The 17,380-nt window shown below is 42.8% G+C and overlaps 1 protein-coding gene across 2 annotated transcripts in view; it reads right to left on the bottom strand.

Moving 5' to 3' along the window:
- The window catches only part of JAKMIP1 (janus kinase and microtubule interacting protein 1), a 2,220,219-nt gene that overhangs the window by 773,967 nt on the left and 1,428,872 nt on the right, over positions 1-17,380 (bottom strand). For both annotated transcript variants that reach the window (XM_044056204.1, XM_044056206.1), the window contains exon 9: positions 16,001-16,129. In XM_044056204.1, the coding sequence (XP_043912139.1) occupies positions 16,001-16,129 (129 nt within the window). The remainder of the gene's footprint in view (positions 1-16,000; positions 16,130-17,380) is intronic.

Genomic DNA, 17,380 nt, shown 5'->3' with positions numbered 1-17,380 from the left:
CTGAGATCCTTATTTGCTTTGCCAATGGCTCTAAATATAAAGCAAGTAACAAAGGGGAGACGGGACATTGCTGCCTGGTTCATCTGTTCAAAAACAACTTATCAGAGAGGAGCCCTCCCACTTTAATTCTTGCCACTGATCTTTCATGTATCCTACTAATTAACCTTATTACTGTAACAGGGAATGCAAATGCTTCCATTGCCCTACTTGTAAAATCTCAGCTTACTCTGCTGAATACCTTCTCTGCATCAAGACCTGCCATCAACAGTGGTATTTTCTTAGATTTTGCTCCCCTGGATCATCATTGTTTTATTAATGTTGTCAAATGTTTGTCTGCTTTCCACAAAACCACACTGATCCATATCTAACAATTTTGGCAATACAGTTGCCATTCTTTTATCTAGTACAGACAAATACTTTATAATCATGGTTTAAAATTTAAATGAATGTATATGAAGTTGGGTCTGACAGGTTTTCACTGTCCATATGTAATACAGCCACCAAAGCTTTCTTCCAAGATGGTGTTTCCCCTCCATTTAAAAATACTAACAAACACAATCTTCCAGATCTTTATCACTTTCTTCCCTCCTAACTTCCAACCTTCCACAGGAATACCAACTGTACCTGGAGACTTTCCTGAAGATTGATTATACTTCATTTTTAATTCATCCCCTCCGATCTTAACTAACTTGAGCCTCATCTATCTCTAACATTGGTATAATCAAATCTTCTAACATTTGAGTTCTTTTTGATTCTAGATTTGTCTGCTCAGTGCTTTATACAAATGTTCAAAAAATTTCCAAAATCTCTAAAATCTCACCAAGATCTTTGGTTATTTTTCTTGTTATAGGCTCCATAAAGATGGCTACAAACCCTTCTTTCTGCTGCCTACGTTGCTGTGCTAAAAATGTTATGCTTTGGAGTTGCTATCAAATAGTTGTATAATGGCAATCTTTCTAAAACTATGCACAATATTCAGATACTTCCTTATTTTCTCTTTAACATTTGCACTGCTTCTTGCTCTGAGACCCTCCCCCCTTATTCTAAAATTCAGCTTAAGTGCTTCCCATTACTTTTTAACCATGTCTCTTTCCCTCTTATTTCTACTCTGTTTTTAATCTACATTTTCATTTTATCCCACTCACAAGTTATAACTTCTGAAAATATATTTCTATCTTCCCTAATATTAAATAATTTCCACCATCCATTTGTTAAATTCTTCTCTTTTTAACAAGTAGATAGGAAAGCACTAGTATCTCATTTTTACTTCTGTACTCTACAGCTGTTTCTTAGTTCCTATTTGTGCATGATCTGAAATAGTTACTGATTGTATGTTGAAGTTTCCAATTAAACGTAAATGTTCCTGGGAAATATAATTTCTTTCTAGTCTAGTCCAGACATTGAACTTGGGAAATTAATATGTAAATTCTGTACGAGTTCCTACTACTGAATTCACATCTTCCATACCAAATATTTTCATAAATGTCTTCAGAAATCTACCATCTTGCGTTATATTTTCTCTTCTAGGCCCCCCTGTTACAAACATACTACTGTAAATCAAGTTCCAGTGCCCATCTATTAGTAATATTCCCTGCTGAAAGCTGATTTTCTTAAGCTCCACAACAGCAGTTTTTGATGGAATACAAATACATGCCAATCCTCCTCACTTGCCAACAGCCCCTTACTACCACAAATTTACCATTGTCTTTTTTTTCCTAGTCTATTATTACTGAAGTACTTCTAGCAATTGGTATAATTGCTTCCTTTTTCTTTTGTCCCTGATATTCTGCTGAATATCCATCCTGAAATCCATTCTTTGTCAAACTTGCATTCTCTTTTCTTTCCAAATAAGTCTCCTGCAGCATTGCTATTTACATTCTGCATTTCTTAATATAATTCCATACTCTTTCCTTTTAGTCTATACATGTAAGACCATTTACATTCCAGGATAATACTGATAGTGTAGCCATCACAATAAAAAGCTTTTTATCTCATTTATTATACAACAGTGTTTTAGAATGTGTATTTCCAACTTTTATGTTACATGTACAAAACTCTGACAGGCTAATCATTTATACAGCTGTTTCTTCTCATCTCCACCTGAACTTATCTCACAATTTTCAAGACTTTTTGTTTTAATGAAAACCCTCAAACAAAAATTAAATACATTTTCAAAATAACCCTATCCCATATTAACTTAGTACAAGCACACAAAACTATGTATATCGTCAAAACTGAAGTTTAATCCTCCAGATAGGAACAACTGCCCCAAAGGGACAGCTGCACCCAAAGGCATTACCTAATGTAAAACTAAGGTTACCAATTCTCAAGCTCATGCTACAGCCTGTGTTGCCACTTACACTGACTGTTGTCTGTTTTTTTTTATCTCTACTTCCTTCACAGATGTGAAAAACAGCTTGCATGCTTTCAGAAAACATCACCTTTTAGCCCTAAGTGTACTGCCTATCTTTAAATAAAACTAAATGCACTGAAGTATTATGTCTGTTATCTCTTACTTCCCATAATTTCAAACTTTGTTTTTCACTGAATTGCTTGCCATTGTACCTTTAAACGTTACACTTCCCTCAACAAATGCTCAGAAAACTCAAGATTAATTGCTTTCATCTGCAGACAGCTTGTCTCAATGGAAAAGCACTCACTCAGCAATGAATATTTGTCTATTTCATTTAGAACAGAATGCAGAGTTGCCTTCAGCTGCAATCTTCTTGATTCACACTGAACATTTGCTAATGGATAAAGAATAAGCTAATAAGTCTGCAGATGAAGGAAACTTATTTTTCACAGCTTTCAATCGTTTGCCTTATTTTTAAAACCAACTTGGTTACAAAAATCACTTGTTTATGGCTTAAGGCAAGGACAGTAATTTAGATATCCACCCTTGTAAAAACAGCAGAAAATATCTTAATTCTACATCTAGTATAATCATTACATTTTACAACATCCCAACAGCCCAAGATCACAGCATATTAACATTGAACTTACTTTTACCCAGCCCTTCGTATCTTGTTATACTGTAAAGCTTATATTCTTACAACTAAAACAAGTACTTATTTAGTTTAATATCCTGAACACATACAACAGTCACTGAAGAGACTCACACACATTTAAAATACCCATGACTAGAGACTACAGAAAACTGCTTTATTATATATAACATGCAGTTTATATCAATAAATATTTTACACACATAACAAAAAAAGTTTTACTTGCAGTTATTTTTACCACTTTTAGTGACCTTCTAAACATTAACGACAAAGTGAGCTACATGCTTTACAGTCCACCCACAAGTTTAACAAAGTCAACAAAAGCCCAGTCTTTTTTTCAGCCACTTTTTCTTGGAAAGCCATATTTCACAAATGTGACTGATGCTTTATAGTCTCTCATTTATTCACTAATTCCACTGTAGCTGGTCTTTCCTGTTCATCTCCATTTCTCAACACCAGACTCTGGTTCAAGTCTGAGGTGCTGTGACTCTTCTAGTCAACTCATACGCTTTTTCTGTTTCTAAAGCATTTTTGTTTGGAACATTGGAAAAGGTTTCACTTGCAAAGGCTCTCTATGTTTCTTAATCTTCAAACAGTAAATTTCAGAGTCCCCTTCTGCTTGTTGGCTCAATTTTTGTTGGATAAACTATTTCCTCCTTAGCCTCAAAAATGTATTTGATTTTCAATACTCTGAAGACAGCTGTATACAGCAGCTTGAATTTCCTATCTGCCTCTCAACATTCCCTGATTACTGGGATAAATTTACTTCTCTTCTGCCTGATGTAGAGTGAATAATCATTTTACCCAAATGATTTGTCTCCAATTTTTTAAAATTACTATTTTTAATATGTTTCCCTTCTGCCACATTTTTGTCAGGATCAACTCTTTTTGCTGGTATAATTGCATCTCTACTAATATAAATCATGGCTGCTTTCTAGTGGCCAAGTCTGGAGCATACGATTGTTGTGCCCTTTCAATTAACAAATCCTGCTGTGGAACACCAGTCGAGTTGCTTATTTGTGTTTTCACAAAATTAATGCAGTGTGTTCCTTCTAGTTTCTCAGGTATAACAGAAAATCTAAGGTTTTATCTGCAAACTGTGTGTTCTATTTTTTTATTAGCTCTTCTTCAGAAGCCTCATACTCTGACAACTTTTTCTTAATTTCAGCCTCTGATATTTGCAGTTTTATCAGTTCATCTTAATAGCTAGTTAAAGCGTCTTCCATTTTTTCTGGCCTTTTGAGTCAATATATTCCCTCAGTGTTTCATTGACTTGAATCACCCCTGAGTATATTTGACATATTTTTTCTTCTAAATTACTGGAAGCCACCTCTTGAATCAAAACAGAAGCTTGACTGCTTTTTGCTGAAGAGCTGCAGAATCCATCCCAGACCGCATTTTCTCTTCAATTTTTCTGTGTGATTTTCTTTCAGGTTCTCTAAATGTCTTCTTTTCTGGCATTCAGGCAATGTACCCAATAGCCAGTAACTAAATTTTATCCAAAAAGATAGTTTCAATGGTACTACTATTTCTCAGTTTCTGCTTTCACACTGGGAGAGCTGAAGTTAAGATGTTGATCAGTGTGCAGCTATCTTGGAAGTCCCACTGCTCACAGCCTTAATCCTCTGTAATAACTACCACCATAAAGAATAGTTTGTGGTGAACAGTTTGCTATTTACTCTTTTTTAGAAATGTTTGCACAGAAAGGCAGTACCAGTACCACACACCACGTACTTAATAAAAAATAATAACATTTTATTATTTTTTATTAAGTACGTAGTGTGTGGTTCTGGTACTGCCTTTCTGGGCAAACATTTCTAGTTTTTGTCATTTGGACTTTGTGTCTTCACACTTTTTTTTTTTTTTTTTTTAGCAACAATGGTTCTAGAGAGAGGGTCATTTGCTTCAACTGTCACGATACAAGTCAACAGATCAATAGAGACCCTTGGCCTTGTCCAACATTAATTTATTTGGATATCTAAATAGATAGGTGGACAACTAGACAGAGTTGATTAGATGCAATTATATTACATTAACTAGCCTTAGGTTATATTTGATGATCTCTGTTTTTACTGGCTTATGTGAGTAAGCACACAATTATCATTTTGTGAAATCAATCCCCTTTAACTATTTAAATTTATTGGCCATCCTACTGTATTCCATAGTACCAGAATACAAACGTGACCACCCCCTTTCAATCTATCTTGCTGTTTAAAAATAGTGACTCTCAACTAAAACTTAACTTTTTAGACAGGTAAAATTAGAAGTTATGTACCTACCATAACGTTCCATGTTAGTTGTCTTCATCTCGCCTTCTTCTTGCTGGATGGGTTCGGAGCCGATCCTCGGCTCCGACTCGGCACTAGCTTTAGCTCGAGAACTCCTTTTACCAGCTCGAGGCAACCCTATATCCCATGATGCAAGGCGGAACTACCTCAGATCTCGTTTGGCAGCTAACTAACCCTGCTAAAGACTTATCCTAATATAATTAGGAACCATGGTTCCTAAAAGAAGTCCTCATAACAATGCTCCAGAGGAAGCAATCTAATAGGAACTCTCCAAGATCTGTCCAGGCCAGGGGGAAGGAGGGTGGGACGCAAGAAGAAGGCGAGATGAAGACAACTAACATGGAACGTTATGGTAGGTACATAACTTCTAAATGTTAAGTTGTCAATCTCGCCTTCATTCTTGCTGGATGGGACCGCGTCCCTAGCAGCTGTATCCCGGGTGGCTCAATGGAACAGACTCTTGAGAACAGTGGAACCAAAACTGGCCCTATCTCTGGAGGCCAAATCCAACTTGTAATGAGACACAAAAGTATGAGGCGTGGCCCAAGTAGCTGCTGCACAAATAGTGTCAATGGGAAGTCTATCCTGAAAGGCTACAGAAGTGGATAGACTCCTGGTCGAATGAGCTTTTGGCTTAGAAGATAGTTGTTTGCCCCTTAGAGAGTACACATAGGAAATGGTGGAAGTCAACCATCTAGATAAGGTCACTTTAGATACTGGAAGACCCAACCTGCTTCCTGCATAGGAGACAAACAATTGGTCTGATTTTCTAAGTTGTTTAGTCCTATGTAAGTAGTACCTGAGCTGACGATGAACATCCAAAAATGCAGCTTCTGTTCAGCTCTGTCAGAATAGTTAGGAAAGAAAACTGGTAGATCAATAGATTGGTTAATATTGGCTTGAGATACAACCTTGGGAAGAAAGGAAGGGTTAGTCCTGAGCGAAACCCTATCCTTATGAAACACCATATAAGGTGAACGAATACAGAGGGCCTGAATCTCAGAAACTCTTCTTGCAGAAGTAACAGCCAGCAAAAATATAGTTTTCCATGTCAACAACTTTAAAGAACACGTAGCAGACGGTTCGAAGGAGGTAGAATTAGGGATGCCAACATTAAGTTCAGATCCCATTGCGGAGGAGGATGTTTCACAGGCGGTTTTAGGAGAAAAACTCCTCTCAAAAAGGCTTTGCATAACCTATGAGACATGATGTTATTGTCCTGCAAGCCAACATGAAATTTGGAAATAGCAGCCATTTGTACTTTGACTGTAGATGATGACGATCCTGAATGAAAAACCTCCGCCAGGAAATCCAAAACAGAATGTATAGGAGCGGTGAAGGGATCAATATTTCTGGCGTTTGCCCAAATAGAAAAACGTCGCCACTTGCTAGCATAAACCGTTCTAGTGGACGACTTTAAAGAAGACACTAAAATGTCTCTGACTGAGTCAGAAATCATTGGTAGCCTGGCTAGGAAGGAAGTGGAGCAACCAAGCAGTGAGGTTGAGAGAATGAATGGCTCGGTGCTGCTGACCCGACTGGTGGATCAAAGATCCGGAACTGGGTCCAGATGCCAGGGCTGCACCAGGAGCAGGCGATGTAAAGGCGGAAACCAAATTTGTCGAGGCCAATATGGAGCAATGAGGATCAATTTGGCTCTCAAAACGGTGGCTTTCTGAATGACTTGTGGAATCAATGGAAAGGGAGGAAAAGCATAAAGAAGTCCCCGAGGCCAATCCTGGGTTAGAGAGTCTCTCAAGGGTTGGCCTGGAAGAGGAAATAGTGTGAAGTAGTCTGGGCACTTGCTGTTTTGAGGGGTAGCGAAAAGATCGCAACAAGGGTGCCCCACTTCAGAAAAATCTGATCCACTACAGACTGATTGAGAGACCACTCGTGAGGCATCAGAATAGATCTGCTTAGCCTGTCCGCCAATAGGTTGGACCTGCCGGGGATGTGCGTTGCTATCAGAAACCGCTGAGAAGAGATCGCCCATTGCCAAAGTCTGAGAGCTTCTCGACATAAGGGATAGGACCTGGTTCCGCCCTGTTTGTTGATGTACCAGACCACGGACATGTTGTCCGTCTGTACTGCAATAGTCCCTGTGGGAAGAAAGTCGTCGAGGGCTTGCAACGTTAAAAGCACTGCTCTCATCTCCAGGACATTTATGTGCAGGTGGTATTCTATGGGTTGCCACGTCCCGTGGACCATCCTGCCCTGATAATGCCCCCACCCGATCAGAGAGGCATCCGTGGTGACTGTGGCAACTGGAGGAGGGGAACAAATGGTCGGCCCTGCTGAAGAAGAGGGGAAGATACCCACCATCGTAGATGAGCCCTGCAAGACTGTGTCACTAAGATCTCGTGTCTCATGGGCAGATCGTGGTACGACCACTGCGTGAACAACATCCACTGCAGGAGACGCATGTGGAAGCGAGCTAGTGGAAGAAGAACAATGGCTGCAGCCATTAGGCCTAGAACCTTCAAGACAAACCTGGCTTTGACCTTGTTGCTTTGTAACAGAAGCTGAACAAATTTCTGGATGTCCAGAATCCTTTGATTTGTTAGTGTGGCTAACATTTTGACGGTATTTAACTCTGCCTATAAAGGTGATAGATTGGCAAGGCAGCAGAGAGGATTTTCCCAAATTCACCGAAACTCCTAGACTCTTGCAAAGCTGTAAGGTGTAATCTCTGGACCGAAGAAGCTGATCCCTGGAGGTGGCGGAGAGGAGCCAGTCGTCCAAATAAGGAAACACTTGGAATCCTCGACGTCTCAGGTGAGCTGTGACCACCGCCATGCATTTGGTGAACACTCTGGGGGCTGAAGTGAGGCCAAAGGGCAGTGCTCTGAATTGGTAATGACTGGCTCCCAGCCGAAAGCGGAGAAACCTTCTGGAGCGTCTGTGAATCTTTATGTGATAGCACGCATCCTGAAGGTCTATCGAGCACATCCAGTTGTCCTTGCCCAGTAAGGGCAGAATGGATTGCAGCGTGACCATCCGGAATCTTGCCTTTTTGACAGACTTGTTTAGTCTGCTTAGGTCTAGTATTGGTCTCCAATCTCCGTCCTTTTGGGGACCAAAAGAATCTTGAGTAGAAGCCGGATCCTACTTGGTCTGCCGGCACTGTTTGGATGGCTCTTTTTCCCAGGAGTTTTAAAACTTCCTGTTTTGCCAAATCCCTTTGACCGGGTGAGATGTCTGGAAGGGATTGTAGAGGTACGGAAACCTTTGAAGGGGATTTTGTAACCCTCGGATATAATCGAGTGTACCCACTTCTCTTGTGATAGGGATTGCCAGGCTACTGGGTACAGCGAAATCCTTCCCGACTGCCTCCAAGGGTGGACAGTCGGGCAACACCTCAGGGTTGCTGCAAGGGCTTCTCAGGAAGAGGCTCCCTGTTGCCCTGGTTCTGAGGACCCCCCCTGCCTCTAGGGCGGCGTGTATTATTGTTACCCCCTCTGCCTCTAGGGGTAAACTGACCACGTGTGTCCGGTGTAGCTCCTTGGGCTTTACGGAACCACATCTTCCCCCCCTTCTGACCCTTGGGATATGGTCTAGAAGGAGTGGAAAACTGGACTCCAACGGCAGAAAGAGTTTTACCGTCTTGTTCACATCTGGTCAAAGTATCCTTCACCTGAGGTCCGAACAAAGCCGAACCGTCAAAGGGGGTGTTGGTGAAGGACGCCTTAAAGGGGTCCGCAAAATTACACAGCCGCATCCAGGCTTGGCGTCTAAGAGCAACACCTGTGCCTGCAGCCCTGCTGCTCCATCGGCTGCATAAGATATGAGCCGCATGGAGGAGTTAGATATCGAATTCAGGATAGCTAGCTGAGAGGCAATCTTTTCCTGAGCCCCAGCAGCTGAAGGATCCTGGACTACTTCCCCCAGTTCCTTGAGAATATCTCGTTGAAGCCTGGTGAAGTGACAAAGGTAATTCAGCGAACGCATTGCAAAGGTCGCTGAAGAAAACATCCGCTTTCCATACCTGTCCATGGTCCTAGAATCCTTATTAGGAGGATGGACAGGTACTGAAGGATCCGCCAGTTCCTTCTTAGTGGCCGCCACCACCATAGCATCCACAGAGACACCTTTGGACAGGAACTGTTTGTCCGAAGGGGCCGTGATGAATTTTGATGGTCTCCTGGGGACAGGTTCCACAGAATCTGGAGCGCCCGCCTTCCGAGCCACTACCTGCATGAGTGGGTCGAAGGCGGAGACACCCAGGAGGTGGAGGGTCGGGATCCAAAGCCTCCAGGTATACCGACTCATCCTCGGAGGGGTCAATGGAGGCCAATTCCCCTCTGTTTGAGGAGCTCAAGGATGTCTGAAAATGAGACATCCTCAGAGGGGACCGTGGGGAACCCTCCGACTCATCTAAGTCGGTATCAGATGTAGTAGACTCAGGGAGTCTGTGTGTTTCCTCTTACGTCCTCTTCCGAGGGGTTCACCTGCAGGGTCAGGAGAAACCTCGGAAGAGGAGGAAATTCCCAGTGGGGAAACCTGGGGCGATGGATCCCTGGGCCTGAGAGCAAGAGGCTGGCAAGAGGCTTCTGCAGGCACTGATGAGGGAGGAGCTAGAGGATGGACCGTTGACCAGGCTCAGAGGCCAGGACACTCCTCATCACCTCAAAGGCTCCTCTCCCGGGAGACCTGAACACACCCGCTCGAAGAAACAGGAATGGTCGGCTCCAAGGAGAGAGAAGGCTCGAGGCAGATGTCGGTGCCGAGCTTACCAAAGCGAAGCTCCGAGAGGGAGAGCGGGGTCGGACAAGGGTCCGATGCCACTAGCCCCTCGGAGCCGACAGTGGAAACCCGACGACCGGATCCCTCCAAGGAAAGTCTCAAGGAGGAGATCGGAGCCGAGGATGACGGAGCCGAAGGATGTATCGGCTCCGGCATCGAAACAGTCGCTGTCCCAAGAAGCTCCGGCTCCGAACTCTGGTGTGGAGTCGGAGGAGGAATCTCAAGAATTGGGGCTGTAGCGAAGTCTGTTGAGACGGGCTATGGAGCATTTGGGCCAGTGCCTGAGACTTCAACAGCCTGCTTACCACCCTCTCCAAATCGTGGTCAGACAGCCTGGAAGATCTCGAAGATCGGCTCCGATGGCTCCGCTCCGACAAAAGAGGAGACCCCGGGCCGAGTGGATACTTAGTATCGAAGGGGACCGGGATCTCTTGCGGGTCGGAGCCATCGGAGCCGAAGTCCCTTGAACCCCAGATGGAGCCGAGGATCTCTCGGCTCCGATGCTGGATAAAGTGTCGGCTCCAGCCGGAGCCGACAAGGCAACAGTAGTCAGGGTATCGGAGCCGGCCGGCACTGAACCCACTACTCTGGCAGAAGAAGCATCGGTTCCAGCCGGAGCCGATATCGGCTCCGACGGAGCCGGAGCCACCGAAGGAGGCTTAGACACTGTAGCCTGAGCCTTCGGTGGCTTAAGAGGTTTTCCTGCCCCTTGCTTAGGAGGAGAACCTTCAGGTTTCAACAAACCTCGGAGGATCAGTTTGTTCCTCCTTTCCTGCAGGACTTGCTGGCTAAAGGCATGACACAACGCACAGGAGTCCTGCAGGTGCAAAGGCCCCAGGCAATACACAAGAAGTGTGACCGTCTGTCAGGGACATTTTCTGACAGCACTGGTCACACTTCTTGAAGCCTGAGACCTTGCCTTCCTTAGACATCCTAACAGGATATACACACACAGTCCCCACAAAAACACAACTTAATCCCTACACAGACACACAGGAAGGGAATAACTTGGGGAACTAGGCCTGACTAAAACTTTCACTGAAAAAACTATATTAAAAGTTTAAAAAAGGAAGGGAATAGGGTGGGCTGTACTAAATACAGGCTAACCTGACACTGAAGGGAAATTAAACCCCTAACTAACTATTTTCTTATTTAACAAGAAAAACTTACCTCAGCTGGCAAAGGAGACCTCTTTCGCTAAGCGGCAAACGAGATCTGAGGTAGTTCCGCCTTGCATCATGGGATATAGGGTTGCCTCGAGCTGGTAAAAGGAGTTCTCGAGCTAAAGCTAGTGCCGAGTCGGAGCCGAGGATCGGCTCCGAACCCATCCAGCAAGAATGAAGGCGAGATTGACAACTTAACATCTTAAGTTACCTACTTTCACATCTAACTACTTCTAGTGCACAGTGCAGTGTTTAGGATAAACCATTTTTTTTCATCTTACCTTTAAGCATCCCTGTGACTAGCACTTGTTTTAAAACCTGCTGGAAAGCACTAGGAAGTCTTAAACTGATACAAGCACTCAACTCTCCTTGTTAATAAGGAGAAATTAATCGTAGGCACTAAACAGCCTATAATTGCAAAGTACTTTGCTAAGGTAAGGGATAACAGCTCTTGTACTTTACAAAAAAAAAAACAAAAAAACAAAACAAAACCCAAAACAGGAATGTCCAAGGGTCAGCTTCCGGTGATTTCTCCTGTCCAACTGGTGAATCTGGGCATACTGGGGCAATGCAGCAATTGCCTCATGTACACAGACAACCCTCTCCTGCTACCTCCCAACACTACAACCTGCGAGAGATGCACTTACAAAGCCAAACTGGAAGTAAAGTTCTCTCCACCCAAGATTGCGCTAGACAGTCAAGAGGAGAAGGTTAACACCTGCACTACACCTAAAGGAAAACATACCCCTTCTAAACCCACACCACCAACACTGACACATAGCAACACTAAACCCCATATGTGGAGGCCCTTAACATTAACCTGCCCAAGCAACAAGGACCTCCGAAGCTGAAAAGCAAACAAACAACAATCACAACCAAAGTGTCACATAGCTCACAACACCAGTGTGCCACCCAGCAACAGCCCCTAAGGCAAGACAATGTACCAAACACTTTAGTCATAGGTGACTCTATAGTTAGGCACACTGATGTCCCACGCACCAGGCTGAATAAGGAGAAAATTACAGTCAGCTGCCTGTCGGGTGCCAGGATCTGCCACATAATGCATGCAGCCAAGTCACTCCACAACAAGTACTAATATGACTCTGTCATTGTCCATGTTGGAGTCAATGACTTCAGACGTACCTCCTTGGACTACATGAAAAGAGACATGGAAGAGCTCTCAGATCATGTGGCCCAGGCAGGTATGACCCTAGCCCTGAGTAGCATCCTGCCTTCCCCCAGAATGATACCACAGTAGAAGGACAAAATGACTGACTTCAATAACTAGCTAAGCTTCTGGTGTCATTCAAAGGGAATCCAATATCTGTCTGCCTGGGATGACATGATCGACAGACCACAATGCTTTGCCAGAGATGGTCTGCACCTGTCGCCAATGGGATTCAGATTACTGGCTAAGGCTCTTGCCACCCCTATAGTGCCTTTTTAGGCAAGGTTCAAAGGACAAAACCACCACTGTAACAGGTACAAGCATGCAAAATCTGAAGGTAATGCTACTCAATGCTAGAAGTCTAAACCTCAAAATGCACTCTCTCAAGGCACTCCTAAAAATGGAGAACATCGATATCTGTGCAGTAACTGAGACCTGGTTCAAGAGTCCAGAGAGCACCCCTGCAATACCAGGCTGCAACTCTTACCACATTTTTCGGCCACCAAACCAGGACCGAAACACTAAAGGTGGAGGACTGTCCATATTCACCAAGGATATTCACAACAACAGGCTAGTTGCCCAACACAGTACATCTGAAATTCTCCAGGTGCAACACTAGGTAAGAATGCAATCCAAATTGTAGCTTGCTACAGATACCCTACCATGCCCCAAGATTCTCACTACACCTTTCTAAACATACTGGAAAATATTAAGATACAACCAAACACCCTAATACTGGGTGATTTCAACTACCCTGCCATTAACTGGGAAAACTACTCATGTACCAACACCTTTGCCCAGTGGTTCTTGGAATTCATAAATTCCAATGCCCTGGATCAACTAATCCTTAGTCCCACCAGGGGCTCCAATATCCTAGACCTGGTCATTACCAACATGGGAAATCGATGCTCCACACCTATGGTCACCCCCTCGTTGTTCAGGTATGGCCATAAGCTGATTACCCTTGACATCCACATCTCACCCCCACCCCCCAGTAAGGAAACCTCTGTAAAAAAACTTCTCCAAAGCCAACTTCATGCTACTCAAGTCAGAAGTGACAAACTTCATGACACCCAATGCAGACAAGAACTAAAAGTTCAACGGCTGAATCCTACACTAAGGCACTGTACGAGCACATCCACTCGTGCATGAATCGTGCCATCCCCAACAGAACCAAGATGCTCTCCTCCAAAAAATGGAAGACAATCTGGTGGTCCCTTGCCATAAACAAACTTTACAACAAAAGAAAGAAACTGTTGCAGAAAAGAGGAAAATCCCAGGATGCAAAGAACTCCCTTACCAGACTCAGTAAGAAGCTGAGATCCCTCATAAAATCCTCCAAAGCTAATTACGAAAATAAAATTGCCAAAGATTCCAAAAACAACCACAAGGCATTCTAAAGCTATGTCAAGAATCTAAATGGCAATGCTCAGATCTGCTCTGAGCTACAGCAGAATGGCATTAAATATACTGATCCCAAGGATATTGCCAATATCCTTGCAGATCGATTCAGTGCAAACTTCACCCCCTAAAGGGCCATCTCAATACCAAAAGATTGCCAAATTCCAGTAATAATGGCCACACAGGTAAAAACGCACTCTCCAAAGCTAAGAATACAGCATCCATGGGACCAGACAACATCCCAGGCTGTGTACTACATGAACTACAAAATGAACTGGCACCTCACCTAAGTGTTATGTTTAATCATAGCCTCACTTCAGGCTTCGTGCCCACTGTGTGGCGCACAGCTACAGTTATCCCACTCCACAAGGGGGATCCACCTTGGATCCTGGGAACTACTGCCCTATCAGTCTGACGAGACTGATCTGCCAGGACATGGAACAAATTATTACGGAACTTATAAGCAAAGACATTGGCAACCTTCAAACACTGGACCCCATGCAGTTTGGGTTCGTGAAGGGCCGATCTTGTCTCCTGAACCTGACTGACTTCTTTGAATCAGTCTCCAGAGTTGTGGACAAGGGTAAGGTGGTCCACACAGCCTATCTGGACCTCGCCGAGGCCTTCAACACCATCCCCCACTCTGGAATCATAGATAAATTTACTAAGCTGGGCATTAATCCCTACGTCACTCGATGGGTTGCCAACTGGCTTACTGACAGAGCACACACTGTAAAAGTAGCAGACTCCAAATCCAGCACCAGACAAGTGACAATTGGAGTACCTCAGGGTTCATTCCTGGGGCCGCTCTTGTTTGGCATCTACTTCTCTGAAGTACAGGCCAACACTAAGGGACTCTGGCTAACAAAGTTCGCAGATGACTGCAAACTGGGAGCCATTATTGAATCCCCAAATGATGTGGATATTCTACAAAAGGGCCTTACAGAAACAGATGCTTGGTGCCAGAGCCATGGGCTCAAGCTCAATGCCAAGAAATGTATAATTATCTCCTTTGGGAAAAAACATGTACCCATGAATAACCACATAGCTGGCAGTACACTAAACACTGAAAGTGTGATAAGAGACTTGGGGACACAGGTGGACAGTGGTCTCACCTTCGATAACCACATCACCACAACAGTCAGGAAATCCCTCTATGTGGCACACCTCATCCTAAGGGCTTTTCATCCAGAAAAAAGGAGGTCATTGTCCCACTGTACTCATCCCTCATTAGACCCATTATAGAATACAATGCCCCATTTGGTATGTACCTCTCAAGACATCTGCAACTGGAAATGCCGCAGAAATATCTCACTAAAAGAATCACAGGCCTAAAGCAAATGCCCTATGCTGACCGTCTAAAAAAACTCCACGTATACTCTGTCGCATATCGTCTACTAAGAGGCGATCTCTGCTTAACATACAAGGCCATGTCAAACCCAGAGCTGTTGGACATGCTACACTAAAGAAATCCCAATCCCGCAGAGAGACACGCTCCAGGGATCTAAACCTTGTCATCACAAAGAACAAAACATGCTGGAGGGATAGGTTCCTGACCCACAGACTCCCCAGACTCTGGAACAGACTGCCCATACATGTCAAGCAGAGCGCCTCTTTGACCCTCTTCAAAAGGAACCTTGATGATTGGATGGGAGATAGGAAATCCACCCCAGGGATCACGTTAGTCACCCTGCTAGACAGCGGTCCAGGGAAGTAAATGCTGTGGGAAGAAATAGCCAGGGAATTGTTATGGCTAGACTTGTATAGAACCTAGGGCCCATAGCCTAGTACCAACCTATGAACCTATGAGTAAGACACAGATCAGCGGTCCATTATCTTTGTAAAGGGAAATACTGCATCATTTAATTTACCTGCATATATATTGTTTAGAGGTGAAGAGTGATTTCAAATGGAACTAAACAAAAAACTCATGACCACAAATTATATACTGGTTTGTGTATGTTTCACTGCATGGAAACTGTTAAACAAATCACCGCCACCTGTCAAAATGGCATGGCAGTTGTTGATTATGCAAATATATTATTTTGACAGGTATGGAGAAACACTAGGAGTTTTCAGCATTCTCTTATCTCCATAAACAGATCTCTAAGAAAATAAACATCAAAATAGATGACAAACTGATTTGTCAAGACTGCCAGGGCAGCTACTCACATCAGAATAATAGAATACTGAAGGGTTTTAACAATGCAACAAAACTATCTGTGAACTTACATCTTCCAAATCTTCTTCAGGTGTTGCTGGTGTCCTGTCTGTTTTGTCTGTAGTGTGTGAGGTTACAGATGATGTTTCAGAGTCAACAGATTCCTCATCAAATCCAAAAAACGTCTCCACAACATGCCTCTAAAAATAAGAAAAGGAAAAAAAAACAGTAAGTCTTCATAAAACCAACTCACAAAAATCAATTAAATCAGCTGATTTTTCTGCAAAGACACAAGCTGATAGTTATTAAATGAATGTGTTAAAAAAAACTAATCCTGATACTAAATATGTGAGTTGATTTACAAACCTAGGGTACATGGTAAAGAAAAGAATATGAACTGTACTTGCAACTTCGTGTTTTCCAAAAGTTTTACTTTTGAAATACTTGAGTCTTGGCAGTCATGGATTCTTATTTACCTTTGTTACACTGCTTATCTAGACATTCTTAGACATTTCCACATAAGGAAATTCCTGACAAATTAAAAGCATCAAATGGAAATGCAATTCAATGGGAAAGCAATAGGATGCAAACAATCAGTCCTGGGTGTTTTCACATCTGTCCTGACAGGGGTACTAGTGGCATCCCATACTGCTGTGTAATGGGGTCACTTCTTTTTGGACTATACCTCTCAAATATAAAAGTGGGGCATGGGCTATGGATAACCAGATATGCAGATGTCTTCATGGTTATTTTGTTAGCAAGCTTTTTGGCAAAGAGGGGTAAAGTCCTAACTATGACGGAGGTGACTCAAGTCTGACTAGTCACTGGGGTGCTAGAACAGTTGGGCAGAGGAGGAACAAGCATAATTTGCAGGTTCTCCCATCCTAGGAAAGGGAAATTATTCTCACACTTGGCCACATTGCTCCCTTTGTGGAGGTGAATTGCCCAACAAGAGCCACAGGGCCTTCTCTAGCCTAAAGGAGTACATTTTTTTAAAGAAAGAAATAGAACAGGCTTTACACTACTTTTTTTTCATACTGTACGCTCTATTGCTATGTTAAAATACACACATACTTAATATGTTATTTGACGTTGGGTAGAGAGGAACATGTGTGCTGTTCTAAAGAAAACAGGAAACCAAGTTCAGACAGGACAGTGTTATATAAGAATATATAAAGTGACCCAAAAAATATAGAAATACACTGTAAATAACCAGTCATCAACAAAAAGGCAATAATACATGTAAGTAAAAAAAAAAAAAAAATTACCAATCTCTATACTGTTTCATATATATATATATATATATATATATATATATATATATATATATATATATATATCTTTTTTCTCTCATATGTTGTTTGTTCTCAGTATTTTATCTTAGCTTAATCTTACTATAAGACTCTATAGCCTTTCGCGTGTACAATCTGAATAATGTATTATAACTCATG

This window comes from Protopterus annectens, chromosome 14.part0 (assembly GCF_019279795.1).
Source record: "Protopterus annectens isolate FY-2018-M chromosome 14.part0, PAN1.0, whole genome shotgun sequence".
Classification (NCBI taxonomy): domain Eukaryota; kingdom Metazoa; phylum Chordata; order Ceratodontiformes; family Protopteridae; genus Protopterus; species Protopterus annectens.
Note: the sequence above shows the minus strand (reverse complement) of the source record. Positions and strands in the feature narration are given on the sequence as shown.